The 19,908-nt window shown below is 42.7% G+C and overlaps 1 protein-coding gene across 24 annotated transcripts in view; it reads right to left on the reverse strand.

Annotated features, from left to right (window-relative positions):
• Positions 1-3,637: 3,637 nt before the first annotated feature.
• TFDP2 (transcription factor Dp-2) overlaps positions 3,638-19,908 on the reverse strand; it is a 163,453-nt gene continuing 147,182 nt past the window's right edge. For all 24 annotated transcript variants that reach the window (XM_026018502.2, XM_072727049.1, XM_072727032.1 and 21 more), the window contains 4 exons: positions 18,357-18,508; positions 14,772-14,938; positions 10,563-10,668; positions 3,638-10,331 (listed from right to left, as the gene is read on the reverse strand). In XM_026018502.2, the coding sequence (XP_025874287.1) occupies positions 10,148-10,331; positions 10,563-10,668; positions 14,772-14,938; positions 18,357-18,508 (609 nt within the window). In that variant the 3' untranslated portion in view covers positions 3,638-10,147. The remainder of the gene's footprint in view (positions 10,332-10,562; positions 10,669-14,771; positions 14,939-18,356; positions 18,509-19,908) is intronic.

The following is a 19,908-nucleotide window of genomic DNA, read 5'->3' on the forward strand; positions in this document are numbered from 1 at the left end:
GACAAGTTTTCTGGAACAAGCCCAACAGGGAGGTAAAAGCTGCCCTTGCAGTCGTGATCCTTGACCAAGAGGTTTTAGAAATGTGTTTTTTGAGAAACTGTTTCTGGAAGCCCTGGGGCTGGTGTTGTCCATTAACAAGCACTTTGTCTCCGTAGACTCTTTCTGTCAAGGTCTACACCCTTGAAAACAGGTGAGGAGGCCAGAGACGTAGGACCTTTTAACGTGCCTGCCATCCCCATCCTGCTGCCAAGGTCTGAGTCAACACCAGAGTTGAAGTAGGCAGCCTCTCCTGCTCTGCCCTGGCTTGTCTGTTTGAAGAACGTAGGGATGAGAGGAATATTAATCCCCCTTAGGAAATGTGGTTTGAAGACCTGCATCTCTTTACATGCCTTTAATCTGACTTTCAAGACGGTGCACTGGGATCGTGTTTGGTTCTTATTCTTTTTTTTTTTTTTTTAAAGATTTATTTATGATAGACATAAAGAGAGAGAGAGAGAGAGAGAGGCAGAGACACAGGAGGATGGAGAAGCAGGCTCCATGCCGGGAGCCCGACGCGGGACTCGATCCTGGGACTCCAGGACCATGCCCTGGGCCAAAGGCAGGCACCAAACCACTGAGCCCCCCAGGGATCCCCCTGGTTCTTATGCTTAAAAGCAATTTCCAGAAGTATTTATTAAAAAAACAATCTTGTCATTCTTATTCACATCTTTAACTGTGAATAGTGATTTATAAACTGAATTTTGATAAAACTTGAGCAAACTGTCAACTCATCTTTTAGATGATCAGATACGCTGAAGCCCTTCATGCACAACCACCACTTTGCTCTGTGGGAAAAGGCCTGGTCTCTACTTTAGGGACACATCACAAAAGCAGATGCTACCCAGATGTTTTAAAAACACATCCTGTAAAAGCACTTTTTGTTGTGTTCAGATTGAAGATCCGATACAAATCTTCCGTCACTGGAGGTTTAAAAAGAAGTTTATCTATTAGCAGGGCCTGAAAATAATCCTCGTGGACACTGCACCTGTTAGGACTATCATTTTTGAGCTTCAGTGTACATTCTTCTCAAAATTTCTAATTGAGTTCTGGCTTTGGGGAGCCATGGCCAAGTGCTAGGGTATGAAAGAAGAAAACAAATCTCCCAGCCCTAGTATGGTAGGCCTCTTGAGTAAAGCAAGAGACAAGCACGTGAGAAAGAAGTGATTGGGTGGTGGTCAAAGTGCCCCACCCAATCGGTGTCAGAAAGCGATTTGCAGGCAAGTGAGAAAGTGGTTATGACAAATTCTTTGCATTAAGTGGGATCGGTTTCACCCACTCTGATACTGGTCTTCCTTCACCAACAGTGTGTTTTATACTCTGAGATTTCCTGAAACAAGTTTTAGCAAGGAGCTGGAAAGGTCTCTCAGCAGGAAGGTCTAGCTGGCAGCGTTCAGGGAGCTCCCAGGCATTTGGCGATTGCCCACAGGAAGACCAGGTGTAGGCCTCCTGCCGGGTAAGAGTTGGGAAGGCTGGTGGTGTCTTTGGGTGTAAGCAGCAGCAAGGCGAGCTAGTGCTCAAATAAGAGGCAAAAATGGAAGACGTAGGGAACTACAGAAGCAGTTCATCTGTCAAGAATGGGAAAAAATAGCTTCTAGGAATATGAATCTAAAAGGACAAGTTGAGGGATCCCTGGGTGGCGCAGTGGTTTGGCGCCTGCCTTTGGCCCAGGGCGTGATCCTGGAGACGCGGGATCGAATCCCACGTCAGGCTCCCGGTGCATGGAGCCTGCTTCTCCCTCTGCCTGTGTCTCTGCCTCTCTCTCTCTCTCTGTGACTATCATAAATAAATAAAAATTAAAAAAAAAATAAAAGGACAAGTTGAGGAGCACCTGGGGGGCTCAGTTGGTTAAACATGTGCCTTCGGCTCAGGTCATGATCCAGGGTCCTGGGATGAAGCTCTGCATCTAGCTCCCTGCTCAGTGGGGACCTTGCCTCTCCCTCTCCTTCCTGCTCCTGCTCTCTCTCAAATAAATGCATAGTCTTCATAAATAAATAAATAAATAAATAGATAGATAGATAGATAGATAGATAGATAAGTTGATTGTCAGATGGGTTCTATCTCCCATTGGTTGAAGCGATCTTTTCTTGATGCTTTATTCTCTCGGGTAGGCCCACCTCATCAAAAACCAGGGTTTTGAAGTAAATAACTCCTGGAGTCTGCAGACATCTTCCCTGGTCAGCCGTGTGCCCAGGGGCTGCGTTGATGGCTACCAACGACACTCCCGACAGTCCTTCACAACATCCACATGGCTGCAAGAGCTAAAGCGCTTTCTTAGGGCCAAATGATCCAGTGGTAACCCCCATAGGTCCTTGGACACATTAACCAAATGGCTCTGCCACTAGGGGGTGGAGAAGAGGAGCAGAGGGCACACTGGCTTGGTCTCACCACGCCGGTAAATCCCTGGGACAAGAGGTGGGCACTGGCTCCCCATTTCCACACTGGGTGTTCAGTCCACCACCGTCACATACTCGGCCTGCTGAACCTGGGTGAGGATCTTTACAGGAAGACACCTTCCTTTCTGGGCAGTAGCATTCAGGCGAGTGCTTCCTTCACCGTTTCCTGGTGTCTCCTCAAGCCTTGGCCCACGGGGGTGGGGTGGGGGGTGGGTGGGCAATGGCCTCCAAATTGCTCTCAACCCTTCTGTACCTTCTTCCCATCCACGTGCCCATGAAGTCCTCTGCTTAGCTTGTTGGAACACAGGAGACAGCCGTTACTGAGAGCTCCTGCCTCTCCCCGAAGGAGGCAAAAATTGCTTGAACAGGTGCTGAGGGGCTTTGGTCTCCGAAGCTGGGAACCATGAAGTTCTGCCCGGGGCCTGGGGGTATTTGGTACTCAGCACTGCAGCTCTTCTGGCTGCTGCTGGTTTGGAGTAAAGAGAGGTTAAGAAAACATCTTCTCTAAAAATCTGTATTCAGGTCATTTCTGGGACTGTAAGGTCATTATTCTTTATGCTACAATCTCCTCCAGTGACCTTAAGATGATGTAAAATCGTAGATCTGTAACACAGAAAACCTTTTACAACTTTTTTAGAAAAAGATTTTATTCATTTATTCATGAGAGACAGAAAGGCAGAGACACAGGCAGACGGAGAGGCAGGCTCCCTGCAGGTAGGCTGATGTGGGACTCGATCCCCGGATCCCAGGATCACTCCCTGGGCTGAAGGCAGATGCTCAACCGCTGAGCCACCCAGGGATCCCCCCCCAGAAAACCCTTTAAACATCTGACCCATATCCATCATGGGGGGACAGGTGGCACGCCTGTGTTGGAGGGTACTCTGGGACCACCTGGATAGTGGGGGAAGCAGGATGGGGCGAAGGGGAAGCTGAGCCATGATCGTTGTGGGAGGAGCTGCCCAGGAGGAATTCTGAAGTTGAGACGGTACTTCAGATACCCCAAATTGGAGCAAGGAGGCTGGGCTTTTGTACCTTCACTGGCTGCAGGTGGATGTAGCTGTGGGATAGGTAGTTCTCTTCCGAGGGCAATTCCTGGGGGACACGGAGAGGGGAGGGAGTGTCCCGGTCCTGAAGGACGGAGGGCGGGCGGCATGCCACAGTACCCACTGGCCCCCCATCAGCCCACTAATAATGACAGACCAACATTATTTAAATTATTTATTTTTTCTATAGTACATCTCATTCAAATCATAGAATAGTCTGATCCATTTTTTTTTTCTCAAGCACAACTCATCTCAGATGTTTTTTCTTCCCTTCCTTCTTTTAATCTTACAGGATGGATAAAGATACACTTTAATGGACAAAAACCATCACTCAAGAGTTTATTAAAAATACAATTTCCCAGGGCCCACTCCCAGAGCTTCGGAGTGTCTGGGGTCGGTCCTAGGGAGGCAAAAAGTTAAAACTCTCCTCATTAATTCTGCTGCAGGTGGTCTTGAACCATCCTTAGAGGAACACTGCTTAGGACTTGACTGTTATCTATTGGGAAGCAATTTCAGGAAATCCAGGAATAATTAAGTATACAGAAATAGCTCTTCTATAAAATTTCCATATAAAAATAACGGTATTTATTTACAAAGTTTGAGATGCTATAAAATAATACATCATATTAGGTTAGGTACTTCAATCTAATAAAGTCTACATTAGGCAAGTCAGATGTGGTGTCTGCATCTTCCCTCGCTTCTCCTGTTTAAACTGCTTAAAGCATGTGGCACCACAACGTTTCCTTCATGCAGAAAAAAAGCAGACCTAGATTTTCTGGAAATAAAACCCAACAGCACATGATCAGAGTAAAGCATCTCCAAATGAAAAGGTGAATGAACTTGTGATTTGGGCTCACAGCCTTTTTTTTTTTTTTTTTGTCTAGAAGTCAAGTGTGGTGGTGGCAAATGAAATCCCTCAAGGAACTCACAGTACTGAACCATGGTCATCAGAGCTCAGGCCTACTGAGCAGCCTGCCCCAGTTACTAGTTCTATTTTCAGGACCCGGAAAGGTTGCACCTGCCATCGTACTACAAGGAGAAACAGAACCGCAATGTGCTCAAAGAAGTCTTTTAGCAGAAAAATATCTGGATCTTCGGACTTTTTAGTATGCGAAAAACACTGACCCCAGTCAAGAATAAGCAAAATAAAACATTAGGCCATTTGTTATTAGGTGGTGCCTGACATGCTGAAGATGACATGTAAGTGACAACGTGGTGAGTTTGAAGTGACAAAGGGTTTTAAACCCCCAACATGATCTGGGGAAGTTTCCTTGTTGTGTTGAGAGGCACGGACAAGAACAAGCTAATGTGGTACAGAAGGATCCAGTGGGAACTCAACCTCTCAACCTCCTACCGGTGACCAACATAAACATGTAGGATGGTCTTTCCTCAGGGAGGAATGAGTTTCTTCCCAGGTGTGATGACTAAACCTGGGGTCTTCCAAGTCGAGAGAAGCCCAAAGCTGACACCACAACCTCATGCTGGGGACTCACGGGTGGAGTCCCGCTTTTGCTCAACTGTTAAGCACTTGGTGCGACAGAGGACTGATAGAAATCCAAAGCTGTCTGAAGGACGGTGGTGAGGGTGTGGTTTGCAGGAGGCCAAGTGGCCCTCACGGGAGGAAGAATTCTGGGTTGTGGTGCAGGCTCTGCCAGACAGGCTGAGGGATGTTAGGCCAAGCTCTCAGCTTGTTTCTCAACAAATGGGGTAGAAGAGATGTTCCCTTCCATTCTGAGACCCTCGGGGGAGGACGGGGGAGTCCTGTCCCTTCCATCTACACTGGCTTCCGATGCAGCTCTAAGCAGGGAGGCCAAGTCCAGTCGGCTGAACAGCAAGGGTCAGGAGAGCATGCAGTTCCAGAGCCCTTTTTGTAAAGTAAAGGTTGTAGAAGGATGACTCAGGGTTTTACCTGGACTGAGAGAACAGCTGCAGAGAATGCACGTAAGAAACAATACACTTCCTGCAGTCTCGTCACAAGGACATCTGCTACCATTTAAGCTTTCATACTTGTCATAGATGCCCAGGGCACAACTGGAGGGTCACAGTTTTGTGCCCCCCACTTTTCCTTCTTTAGCATAGCATGAATGGAGGTGTGTGGGGGGAAACTGGATCTCAAAGGTTACGTAAGCCTACCTGTTTGGAGATACCTTGAAGGAGCGAATTCCTGAGGAATGTTGTCATTTATGTGGGCGTTTAGTTTGAATTTTTCTTAAAAAGATCTTAAGCAAACATCAGGCTTTTCCCTTTTGAGTAATAGTGTGGCTTCAGTGTAAGTTAAATCAGCTGAAGACTGTACCGACTGTGATTCAGAGGGCAAGGAGGCACATTTCTGAGGCCGACAGCGTGGTGCGGGCCTCGGGCACACGGCTGGGGGGGGGGGGTCCCCCATAAGTACACATTTATGACCGTCAGGGCCTAGGGCCCACTGCCCTGGGCCACGGAGACAGGGAGCCTATTTGTGAAAATATCCCGGGGAAGTCTTTAGCTCCACTTAAAGCCAACCCACACGCAGAGTTATCTTTTATGTATCTAATACAAAAAGTAGATCTTTATGTATCCAACAACTTGAAAAACTAGAAGAAAACACCTAGAAAAGTGATTACTTTTTTATGGTATAGTTTCCACTGCAGGGTGATGAAATGAATAATGAGAATGTCATGGGTTAGAGTTAGAATTTTCTCTTGGTTCATGGATACTGCTGGCAGCTAAATTTTTCTTTTATATTTTAAAAGTTCCTTAACAAATCCCACCCAAAATCTATGTTTAACACCGGAACGGTGTGACCTTTGGAATTTAGTAGCGAATCCAAGTGCTTATTATGGGGATAGTGTGGAAAGAAGGTATAGAGACGTCAGTCTTTCAACTGTCTGACTCAGGACAAATGTCACTTTCTTAGGGGGAGGTCTTCCCTGGCCGGCCTAGCCAGTCACCTTTCCCCCCCACTGTCTTATTACCCCATCATTTTTCCCTTAGCACTAATCACTCTCAATGTTTTCTGTTCTGTATTCACTCAAATACCTACTGAAGGATTAAATTGTTACATTCACTGTCCAACACCCACTCCGTACTTAACCACTAGGAAGGCACAATCTTATCGTCTACATCCCAGATTGGTTTGGGGAGAAACACTCCTTTCATATGACTGAGGACAGGGAGTGGGATAGGTATTTAAAGGGCCCTTATAGTCAATCACTGATAAAGCTAAACAGATCTCTCTCTCTCTCTCTCTCTCTCTCTCTCTCTCTCTGTGGTTATGAAACAGCTTTGGCAGCTCCCTTCCTTTGTAACCTTGCCTCCAAGAACATCCACCGCCACTATGTTCTGACTGTCCCAGGGCCTAAGTTACATCTACACTTGGAGCAACTTTGCTGTCACTGTAACCCAAGTAGCCAAAAAAGAGCTGTGGTCTAGCAGACAGCCGAGTGACAAATGTCTGCACGGCGAAAGCGGACCACTCCTTTGTGAAACCTCTCCATCTTAATTATCTGATAGGAGCTAATTTGCATTTGAGGACTGACCCTGGCTTTATTTTTCAAGTACGGCAAGGGTACAGTTACAACTGTAAATTCCGCCAACGATGGGAGTTACCCTCTTTTGTCCTGGTAAAACGGCAGAAACTCCCCACCATTTCTATAAAGAATTAAACTGTAGGGAACAAGACACGTGGTCATTGTCAAGTTTTCCAGGGACGGTGCCATCACTAAGATGAGGCATCACCGCGTTGGCATCTCTTTTCCTGCCCCTTCCACAACGTCCTCCGTGATCATAAGGCACAATTCAGATCAGCACTTGCCAAAGCTGTTCCCACCCCCTTGCCGGCATGCGCAAAGACTAAGCAAATGAGAAAGATTCACGGTGGGAAGGGTGAAGGGAAGCTCGGGCAGGTGCCTGGGTGCCTCACACACTGCCATGGACTCTGAAAGTGCTGGCCTCCCCACGTAAGGGTCAGTGTGGCAGGTCTGGTGCCCCCTGTGCATGTGCTAATGGAAGCAGGAATTTACCGGCCCAATGACATCATGCACTTAAAAGGGTAATAGCTGAGCTGACCCTTGAGGAGGAAAAAGGCCTCTCGAACTCCCCAAAAAGCAGAGTGTGACTGGCACCTTCTGGGAGGGGTGTCTGTGCACACACACGTGTGTATGCATGTGTGCATGTGACCCCAAGGGCTATTCCTATAAGGAATCCTGGATATCGTAATCATAATTTCCCAACATTTTGTTATTTTGATTTCTATATAGAATTGTGACTGAGTATTGAACTTAAAAAAAAAATTTGTTTAGGGGAGATATACAAGAATAGAAGAATTTATCTTTCTAAACATCTCAACTTAGCTTTCTGCTCAGGTAAGGCTTGACACCAGCGAGATGTCCTGGTGACCACAGTGTGCCTCCAACAGATGTCCTCAGCAGTAACCCAAACCCTTTACTGAGGGGTGGAGGCCACTTTCCACCAAATACCACACACGAACGGCTGAGATGGCCGATGATGGGGCACCAATTATGTGAAGAGTCTTTGGTTGCTTTAAAAAAACAAAAACAAAAACAATAAACCCCAAACCGGCATTTTATCAGTTTAAAACACTACAACAGCAGAGAGAGAGAGAGAGTGAGAACTAGAGCTCCAGCAAGGACTTTGCTATTTGGTGCAGGAATGGTTATGCTGAATTACCTGCAGAAATGTTGATGTACAGGTGTTGGAACCTGTATAAAATATTGTGAAGACTAAAGAGTCAGCTGTGACCCCTGGGCTCTCCAGGTCCCGGCTGGCCCTCGAGTACAGCGATATGGGTAGTTAAGGTTGGAGTCAGTAAAGGAGGGGGCCGTTTGGAAGGAACCAGTTTTATCCAACTGTGTAGCTGATGCTCTTCGAGTCGATAGTGTCTCGGAAGCCCTCGGGGCCCTGCTGCAGCCTCTGCACTATTTCGGACTCCTGCCACCCACCAGCCTCAGAGGTGTGCTCAGAACTCAGGCGGAGACAGAAGAAGTCTCTAGAACTGCCTCGATCTCTCTGCTCCCCTGACCACTCTGAGTCTGCACTATGGCTTATTAGGACAGAATGAGTGTTGTCTCCAAGGAACCTCAGTTAAAGTTGTGTGTTCTTGTGTATTAGTTTTCATAAAAATTTTAGGTCAGCCAAATCTTTCCTCTCCAGCTCACTGTAAGCAGAGTGGAAGAACTTTAAAAAGGCATCAGAAGGCATCCGTACCCCACCCCCCACCATGGGTTTAGAAAAGAACCGATTTGGGACAAGCTTAGTGTTGCGCCCAAAGGTGCTGGATGCATAATCTAGAGGCAAATCCAAAGGATTCGAGTCAAAGAGTTATTTTCCATTACTATTTGCTCCTTCTCAAGGCCTTAATGTGATAGATCGGGGCCTGGCCGTGCCGGCCGATGTCCTCACACTGCCCTGTTCAGAGGGCCAGGAGCTGTGAACGCCCCAGGGCAGTACGCCCAGTGGCATCTTTGGCTATGAAACAACATACTGTATACTGCACTACCACAAATCCAGTCATTTGGAGTGATCAACATTTTTCTGTGTTTCTGTGAAACACTTAATTAATATCGGGTTAGTTTGAAATGCAATTTACCCAGGAATAAACCCAATAAGGTAATTTTGAGTAACGAAAATGTACAAAAGGTGACGTGTACAGGAAAACGTTGCTGTTCGTATTCTTGAAAGAGACTTTTCTTTTAAGACAAAAGTAATGACATTTGGTTCATTTTCACAAATTGCACAGAGTGAAATCATACAAGTACTGGAGGGAGCTATAAGCAAGCAATTCGGTCATAGGAATGGGTTTCTCTGTTTTGTTTCAAATGAAAAAGCTATATGAAATGCATAGCTTCGATTAAAACTATAGATACAATTTCCTTCTCTGTAAAACTCCAGATTCAGAATGCTGGCAAAGGCAGTGCTGGCAAAGTATTTAATGCACGTGGAAATGCTATTCTATATTTGGCTTCCAGAAGTAGCCCTAGAAAATTCTATGCACCAATGCATTGGCTAATAATGATCATCTCAGTTTTACTATAAATTATTCTAAATGTCACTTAAGTACTTAAGAATTAGCGCTTGCTCCTTTCTAGAAGCCGTCTAAGGCAGCTGATGCGTAAAGCACCTCAACTAGACTTTCAACTAGTTCAGCAGTTCAGTCTGTGCTCCTTAGACCACAAGGATTGCCGTCTACATCCCTCACTGTACAACTCGCCCCCCCTGGGATCCTTTCGCGTTCACTTCTGCTTGTGAAAAGCAGCCCAGGCGAGGAAGAGAGACATGACGAACATGAAGTCAAGGACTGTTTGTTACAGCAATCCTGATCCTAAGGACGGTTACAGGGGTGTGGGGGGACACAAAGATCCCACCTCGTGGGAGATAAATGAGCTTCATTCATGCTGCCAATTCTTTAGGGGCTATCCCCTCCATCACCTCAGAAAACCGCTTTGTCTGCGGTGTGATCCGTTGCTCCCTTGGTCAGAGTTTTCATTCACGCTAGGTTAACTTTCATCTCAATCATCTCAGCCTTCCTATCATTTGCTTATTGTGTTTCCCTAGTTTTCACTGAACACACAGTGCAAACAAAGGCAAAGACTGAAGCAATCATTTTAAAAACAAGAGCTCACACTAAAAACACACATGAGCGTCAAATATTAAAACGTGGGTTTTCTCCTGTCTTTATTCTGGGGAGGAGGAATCCTCCTCGTCATCTTCCTCATCTTCGTCGTTGAACGAACAGGGGGTCTCGCCTCGTGACTCAGAGCAGTGAGAGGCTGCACTGCTGGACTGGTGACTGTTTGGGGCAAGGAACTGCCCAGTTGCTAAGGCCACTTCAGCATCCAAGCACAACCCTTGGTTTACACTAGCGAATAATTAAAAACACACAAGCTCATTAATGTGGCAAATCTTTCAAGCTTTGTAAAATGTCGGAATAAAAACATGGGAGAGGAGGTGCCACTGGGGAGCTCTGCCAAAATGTGCTCAAGACCTGGGCCAGCAGTGACACCTGGCTCTCCCCTGCAGGGGGGGGTGGGGGTGGGGGTGTGGGCAGGGCTTCACGGCTTCTCTTTCTAAACCCTGAAAAAATACGTACCTTGACTGGGACAAGGTGGCACCAGTGGTCAGGTCTAAATTTGAGACTGATTGAGTAGAGTTCAAAAGTAGTCCCTGATTTAACCAAGAAGGTCCTGTGGAGATATCTACAGGGAGAAACAGAAACAGAAGATGTAGGTGTGCTGCAAGCTCTGTGGCTGCTGCTCTTGCAGTTAAAGGGAGCACAGGTGAGGTAGGGCATGAGCCTGGTCTAAATTACAGCTGGGTAAGTCTCCTGCCCTGGGGAGAACCCACGTTTCTTTGGCCTGGAAAAAGGAAATCTCTGGGACGTAAAAACAGGAAAAAAATTTGGGAAGGCGGATGACAGTGAGGAAAAATTCAAATTAAACCACTCACACACAGAAACAATAAAAAATAAACCACTCACAGACTCCCAATCTTTTTTCTTAATTAGGACATTGAGAGGGCAGCTGAGAGTACAGTGATCACTGCACCATTCCTGGACACCTGCTGTCCTCACCACCAAAGACTCTGGTGTAAAAGGCCAAAGCCAGGAGCAGGTAAAAAGAAAGTCAAATGAGAAATAGGTAAGAAGCTTTTCACATGCCCCTTCAGTGAACTCAGTGCTATTACTCATAAAAGATATATTTCTTTTTCCTGGTATCCCTTGCTTTGTAACTCACACTAGCCCTTATGTTATTTTTTAATTAATTAATTAATTAATTAATTAAAAATATTATTCATGAGAAACACAGAGAGGTAGAGACAGAGGCAGAGTGAACCACCCAGGTACCCCAACTAGCCCTTATTTTAAAAGGTCACATGCAGGGATCCCTGGGTGGCGCAGCGGTTTAGCGCCTGCCTTTGGCCCAGGGAGTAATCGTGGAGTCCCGGGATCGAGTCCCGCATCGGGTTCCCGGCATGGAGCCTGCTTCTCCCTCTGCCTGTGTCTCTGCCTCTCTCTCTCTCTCTCTCTCTCTCACGAATAAATAAATAAATCTTTAAAAAAATAAAAGCAGTCATATTTTTAATGAAGGCGAGGCAGACATTACTGTTTTAATCTGCATAAAATATTTTGGGTGTATCCCTGCAATATTCTTTTCTGTGCATATACCATATTTCTCCAATCACAACCCTGATAAATTCTTATTGTAATTTTATTTAATACTGGCCTCAGTATCTAGAATTTAGCTCAAGGCAGGCAGTGACTGGGACATGTAAGATCTAAATGTTACTGAATGAGTATAGTCTCTTTCACACCAGTTTACAAGAGGTGAAAGAAATTCTAGAAAAGTATTCCTATCGCAACTGATGAATTATTGAAAACTACATCTGAAACTAATGATGTACTGTATGTTGGCTAACTGAATTTAAATAAAATAAAGAAATGTATTCCTAAAAAGAAATTCTGACTTACATTACAAAATAAGACTGTCAATTTAGTAATGAGCTTTTATTAAAGTTCATTAAAATAGTTTTGTTAATTCCTGTGCAAAAAAAAAAAAACCAAAACAAAAAAACCCCAAACTATATTAGAAACTCTGCTATCCTGGTACCATCCGACCAAGTGAGAAGCTTCCTATGTAGGAAAAGAGGAAAGGAAATGATTTCATTAACTTTACCCCATGGCCTTGTGAACCTTTTTCTTTATAGGCTAGTTAAGGCAGCTGTGAAAAAAAAAACACTTCAATTCTAAGAAGAATAGCAGACTTTAACTACATTAAATAAGAAGCTTGTGCAAGATGAAATTAAAGCCAGAATCCTGTGGTAAATATCAATTAGTATATATGGAAACTTGCTGTCAGAACACAGCTATTTACTTGTTTGTGGGCATTACACAGTAAATTTTCTTTCTTACAATGGCTTTGAAAAGCCTACATTTCTTTCACATTATCGTAAGATACACACAATAGTTCTCACCATCTTACTCAAGAGCCATTCTGTCCCTTTGCACACTACAGGCATTTCTTTTTTTAAAAGTCACCAGAAAGTCTATCTCCCAGCCTGCAAATGAAGTCACAAAGAGACCAAAACCACAGAGTCTGCCTGATTGCCCTGAGCCTTTTCACTGAGAATAAGCTAAAATAAAGTTCTGGTGATTTATTGAGACCCTTTTATTCAGCCCCTGCTGGACTGCCACAATGGCTGGGCTGCTAATAAAACAGCAGGGCCTACTCTGGGAGAGAGTGGGAAGAACAAAGCGTGGGGGGTGAAAACAAGGGGCAAGCTGGCTAAGGGACAAGAAGAAGGGGTCACACTTGCAGCAGGTGGATGGCGCTGGTTGAAGAACCAAATCCAACAGAAATCAAATCTCAATCAACAAACTCGTGTGTTTTGACCAAAGGGGCAAAACCCTAAAGCAAAATAAAGTAAGAACGAGGGGAACCTGGCTGGCTCACTGGTGAGCATGAGACTCTTGATCTCTGGGTTGTTAGTTTGAGCCCCACATTGGGTGTAGAGATTATTTAAAAATAAAATCTTAAAAAAAATTATTATTAAAGATTTTATTTATTTATTCATGAGAGACAGAAAGAGAGAGAGAGAGGCAGAGACACAGGCAGAGGGAGAAGCAGGCTCCATGCCGGGAGCCCGATATGGGACTCGATCCCGGGTCTCCAGGATCAGGCCCTGGGCTGAAAGTGGCGCTAAATCGCCGAGCCACCCAGGGATCCCCTAGTTTTTGTTTTCAAGTGTAGTCGGTATACTCTTTAAAACTCATAATAAAGACAACCTGATGCAAAAATGGGCAAAGGATCTGAACAGACATTTCTGCAAGGAAGATCTACAAATGGCCAATAAGCACACAAAAAGATGCTTAGCACCATTAGTGCTTAGGAAAATGCAAAATAAAACCACAGTAAAATACTACCTCACACCTACAAGGATAGCAATAATAAAAAGGATGGGCAATAACAAGTTTTGAGAAGGATGTGGACAAGCTGGTAGGATTGTAATTTCGTACACATGCTTTTGAAAAATAATTTGGCAGTTATTCAAAATGTTAAACACAGAGTTATCATATGACCCCAAAATCGTACTACTAGGTACATGACCAAAAGAGGTGAAACTTATGATCACACAAAAATATGTACAAGAATATTTATAGCAGCATCATTCATGATAGCCAAAAGCGGAAGCAATCCAAATGTCTACCAACTAATGAATGGATAGATAAAATGTGCTATTATTCATACAATGGCAGTGAGAAGGGATGAACCTTGAAGACACAATGCTAAGTAAAAGAAGTCAATCACAAAGACTACATAGTGTGTGATTCCATCTATATGAAATGTCCAGAATAGGCAAATCCATAGTGACAAAGCAGATTAGTAGTTGCCTAGGGCTGGGGGGAATGGGGGAATAGGGAGTGCCTGTTAATGTATATGGGGTTTCTTTTTCTTTTTGAAGTGATAAAAAATGTTTTAGAATTAATGATGATTACATAACCTTGTGAATATACTAAATACCACTGAATTGTACATACCATAAAATGGTGAATTATATGGTATGTGAATTAAATCTCAATAAAAAAAAATTAGGATACCATTTCACATCCACCTGATTGGGCAAATGGAACACTTGTATCCTGCAGGTGAGAATGTAACTTGTGAAGTCAAATTTAAAAGTTCTGGTATCATCTAGTGAAGCTGAAGCTGCATGGACTTCTGACCCAGTAATCTCATGCTTTACACTGGCAGGTGGGTACTATGCTTTACACTGGCAGGTGGGTACTATGCTATAGGAATGTTCAAAGTAGCACTGTTTTTTAACATCAAGAAATTGGAAACAAAACTAAAAGGTTTATCATCAGCAAAATGAATAAACAAGTTGTGATACAGCCATATAATGGAGGTCTGTACAACAGTAAAAATGTATGAATTATAGCAACATTAAACCATATCAATGAATGAAAAGATCATGTTGAGTGGAAAAAACCTGTATCACTAAAGAATATATCACACACACACACACACACACACACACACACATAAATATATACATTTATATAAGGTCAGAAATAAGTAAAATTAAACAGTAAGTTGTTTCCAGTTTACTATATTTGCATTTATATCTCTCTAAAGAAAAATAAATGATGATAAATAAGCAATTCAAGAGAATGGTTACGTTTCAAGGGCACAGAATGTAGGTGGGGCATACAGTGGACTTTAATTTTCTATGAGGAAGGTTTTAACAGGTTTAGGTTTGACATGGAGTCAGGGACAACATGTGAAAGTGTTAGTTAACATACCTGTGATATAACCTTCTAACGCCTTTGGCACCAATGATTTAGCAAGTTTCAGATCTTCCAGAGAGCATTTGCCTGACTCCAGGCCAAAGGACATTCCCATTCGTTTCAGCACTTCTATGTCATCATGGATCTCAAAGGTGTTGTCAAAATTAAAAAGATATTCAAACCTGTATCAGAAAACAAAGTTAGTATGGGGTTTCAGTGGTATAGGGGAGGTCTGCATAGTGTTGTACTTTGTACATTACACGCAAGAATGAGGGCCTAAATTCAGTTATAGTACTAGGAACTGTCACTGTTGAGAGCAGTAACAGTCATTCTGCTGTGTTCAGGGGGAAATGACATCTCAAACAAGCCATTTTCCCAACTAAAACAGTTTTCCTATGACAAATAATAGGAGTCCATAAACTTCAGTCCTATTCAAAGTTGTTACAAACAGGGAACAGAAACTCTGGTGTAGAGCCAATACTTTCAAAGTTGGCTACAGTTTTGTCACAGAAGACAAATTATTAAGGAAGATTTTTCAGTTTAATATAATATATGACATCCCTACTATGAGTCGGCCTATCAGGTTTGAGAGAGAGAGAAAAAAAACCCAATAAACTATTTTGGATGCTTACTTCATTTTCCTGAGTCAAGTGTCAAGCTATAGAATTTAGATAAGCAATAAGTGGAAGACTTTCCACAAACAAACCAAAACCCAAATCCTGTCTTGAGAGCCTAAGAAGTGAAATAAATGACTTAAGGAAAAAGTGCACATTTACAAATGTCCTTGAAAAGTAACAAATCAGGATGCCCAGCTGCCCTGTACAATGTTTCAAAAAAAAGAAAAAAGACGAATATAGGAAAACACAGTCCTTTTGACTCCTAGGCTGGGCCCTGGGGCACCTTTACCCATAGGCCTCAGCTGCACAGGGACTGAGTGCAGATGAATGTTTTGGCACAGTGGTGGGTTTATATTGTCATAAAATTCTTATTAAAATCATGTGAAGGTAAAATAATTCATGCTAGATTTTAGGTCAGGGCAAAAATTACAATTTAAAATGAAATACCATGTTTAAATAGTTTGAAGTATTATATAAATTTGAATAAAGGACATTAACAAATTTTCAGTTGAAAAACACAAAAAATTTGAAGCACGTGCCTGTCACAGAGATGATTCCTGGTAAATGTTAAAAGCAGATGGTTTTGTAAACTTAATCCCATTGTGAAGAGCCTCAAGGCTAATTAAGGGGAAAAGATTGTATCAACAAAGTAACTGAAAGACAAGGCTTTAGGACCTACCTTGAGTAACAAGCTTCTACAAGCTGCTCACAGCCTCCTTTTCTACACTAAGAGTTGGGCTGGGAAAGGGCATAAGTCAGTAACCACCTACGTAGGGATGGAAACCTTACCAGGCCCCAGCCTGGGATGAACAGAATCCATAATTCCCTTAGGCCAATGGTTCCCAGATCTTCCTGCTACTCTCTTTAGACTTGGAAGACTAAGGGATGAAGAGAATTTAATAATCCCTCACAAAACAAGAGGCTGACTGGAGAGAGGAACTATAATTCTAAGACTGTTTCTCTTGAAAATATGTTAAACATTCTCCAGAAGTCTCAGTTTTATGAGAATATGTTAATAGTCCCTGTAAGATGTAGGTTTTTGTGAAGATTTTGCAATTGTGTGAATAATAATACAGACACGTACCATTTACCGACCACTGGGCTGGGTTCTTTAAGATTTATCTACAACTTTTGAAAATCAGCAAGTTAAATACTATAAATCCTACTTTTGATGAGGAAGCATCCAGCGCTCAGAACGGTTAAGAAGCTATGTAGCTAGAGGAAAAACTGAAAAATGGATCTTCTGACTTCATACTATTTTTATGTCTATAGTCTTAATTATCAAATACTTTTGAGATCCTTGCTCACTGTTTTGTTTTTCTTTTGGCACCTTCTTATTTAAGTGACCTAGAATCTCTGTAAGCAATCAAGATAAAGAGGGGAAGCAACACTGCCTGAGAAAAGAGTGGAAAAGACAAGGGAAGGCAAAGCCCAAGGGCCATGCTGTAGCTCTAAGGAGACCAGAGGCCCAAGTCTCCCAGGACAGTCTTAGACTATGCCTGTGGGACTGATGTGATTACTGAGCACTCTTTTACTTTCAAATGGATCCCAATTTGATCAATAAATTATATGCGGACTCCTTGTGACAGCAGCTAATATTTATAAAGTGCTTGCCTTGGGTCAAAACCTTTATAGACATCATCGTATTTAATCCTCGCAAGGCTAGGATGTGATAGAGGCTTTGGAATCATCCTCTTTTGTTCTTCAGAACATTGCTCTGAAGCAGCTAAATGGGGGAACCCCAATCCACACTTAGGTCTTTCTCACTCCACACCTTATTCCCTTAAATATCTCAGGATGCTGGTCACAGCCTGAATATTACTGCTATTTTCATGAAGAGTAAAATAAGTTATAAATTAACTTAGTAGTATTTTAAAAACTGTGCCACGGCTCACTTGCTATGATAAATATCATCAACTTTAGTTAAAATGTAAAAAAATGCTGGTGGGACTGTAAATTGGTGTAGCCACCATGGAAAACAGTATGAATGTTTCTCAAAAAATTAAAAACAGAACTACCACACGATCCAGCTATCTCACTTGTGGGCATACAACTGAAGGAAATAAGATCACTATTTCACAAAGATACCTGCACCCCCATGTTCACTGCAGCATTATTTATAATAGCCAAGATACAGAGCCAACCTGTCTTCTGACATATGGACAAATAAAGAAAATGTAGAGTATCTCTGTTATCTAAGTGTGTACAAATGGAATATCTGGCCATAAAAAAGAAGGAAATTCTGACATTTGCAACAACATGGGTGGACCTTGAGGGAATTCTCCTCACTGAAATAAGATGACAAAGAAAGACAAGTACTGTATAATCTCCCTTATATATGGAATCTAAAAAAAAAAAAATGAAGTCATAGATGCAGAGAACAGACTATTGGTTGCCAGAGGTGGATGAAATGAGTGAAGGTGGTCAAAAGGTATAAACTTCTAGTTATAAAATAAATAAAAAAAGAAAGCAGACAATGCACCTAGCACTTTCATGTCCATTCATTCATAAGCAGAAGCATACTCCAATACCATAGAGCAAAACAGAAAAACAAAGAAACAACTGCCCTAATGCCACATGTTGACCTACAATATTTCCACAATAAACTATGCAAGTGAATCACCAGGGAACCTACCTTGTCCCAGGCCCTCATTGATGGTCTACTTTGAGGCAGTTACTTGCCCAGGGTTGCCACAGAGTGTACATACATGCACATCCTGGCTGGGGTCCAGGCTCCACTATGTGTATAGTATAGGCAGCACAGTGCCAGGCACAAGACAGGGGGCTGCAGAGGGTGAGTGATGAAGAATGCACTAGTAGATGGCCGCACTCCATCAGCAGAGGTATTTCCCATTCCCCGAGGAGGTCAGCCCAGCCTGCCTGGGGGCTCAGATAACGAAGTACACCCTTCTTTATGTTGCAAATGCTAGGAATGTGTTAACAAGGGGCTGGCCCTACAGTCCTCCCCTAGTTCTCCACTCACTTGTCACTGGAGATGCTGCAATCTATGACTGTTTTTCTGCTTGTATTGATGATTATAAATGGCAGCTGAATGGTGGAGTTCAGAGCCGGAGGGCCCTGGTTCTGTTGTTCATTTTGCCGATTTCGCTGAACCAGGTTTTTGAAAGCGATTTGCTGTAATGATCAATAAAAAAATATGGTCATTTAAAGTGAATAAGTGATTTGGAATTAAATGAATTAAAATAAATGCATTTAAGGAATAGTTTAAAATTAGAGAGTTTAAAGAGGCTGTCTACCTATTAAAATTAAATAGTAAAAAAGAAAAGATTAGAAGGATCTAACTCAGACAGATTTCAAGGGAAAAAACACACTTTTAAATGATGTCTAACATCATCCTAATATAAATAATGGGACCTAAGACTCCCATCATCCATAGGATCTTACAAATCTGGGAGAGCCCAGCAGCTCTTGCAACTCTTCTTAGAGTGACACAGAGAAAGTGATACTAAGTGAACTTATATTTCCCATTTATCTAACACAGACTCTTGGGAGTTTGGGGTTAAATACACCTTTTAGTTGTCTAGCTCAGGATATGCAAACTTTTCGTCAAATGAAATCTTTGGGACACCATATAAAACAGATAAAAGTAGTACTGCTGTGCCTGGCTGCAGTGGGGCAGGGAGTCTGGAGCCCAGCTGGCTCTGCCCTCACTCACCCCTTAGGTTTCTAGGGTACCTCCACAGAACTCCTGCATCCTCAGGGCATAGCTGGGATTTGGCCCAACTCACCCCCGCATCTGATATCTTCCAGACAAGAAACTGAGGGTTAGCACTTATAAGATATATCAAGGCCTGAATTTTTATCCTGAATCTTGCTGCTATTTTTAGTTATAACCATTACTTGCAAGTCAAAGAAGTGACTGCCCACCCCCTTTTAATAAGGCAAATGTATCAGAGAATTCCATAGCTAGAAAGACTATGCAATTCAACTTTTTCATCTGCTCATGAAAGAGTGGTTTTAAATATTCCTAAAGTCAGATCCACTCATTCCCTTTTATTGGTGTGTCCCATCTTCTCATCCAGTAGTGATGAATTTAAGTGACTTTCTATGTTTTAGCACTCTTACCCTAGGATTATTAATTTTAGGTTCTGAGCCTTAACAAAAGTTTAAGATTATTTTTATCTTAAATGACTGGGTACTATCCCTAGAAAGTAAAAATTTACTCCTAAAATGCACAAAACAGAAGGGACACCAATTTATTCTAGCCCTAACAGTGTGTCCAGAAATCACTAGCAGTACCAATCACAATCAAAACACTTACCACTTATCAATACGATCAAACGTTACTTAAGTCAGACTTCATTATTTTCTGCTGGTAAAGAATGAAGGCTGTTTTATATTCTTTGTTTAATATATTTAATGTTGAAAAAAATGCTACTGATACCGTAAGACTGAGACAAGGAATGAAACGTTTGGATACTTCTGCCTAGATTCTCTTCCCTTCTACTAGAAAAAGCATCTCAGGAGATGCTGTCATACTTTGCCCTAGCTTTGTGGACCTAGTGCCAATGGCA

This window comes from Vulpes vulpes, chromosome 11 (genome assembly GCF_048418805.1).
Source record: "Vulpes vulpes isolate BD-2025 chromosome 11, VulVul3, whole genome shotgun sequence".
Classification (NCBI taxonomy): Eukaryota; Metazoa; Chordata; class Mammalia; order Carnivora; family Canidae; genus Vulpes; species Vulpes vulpes.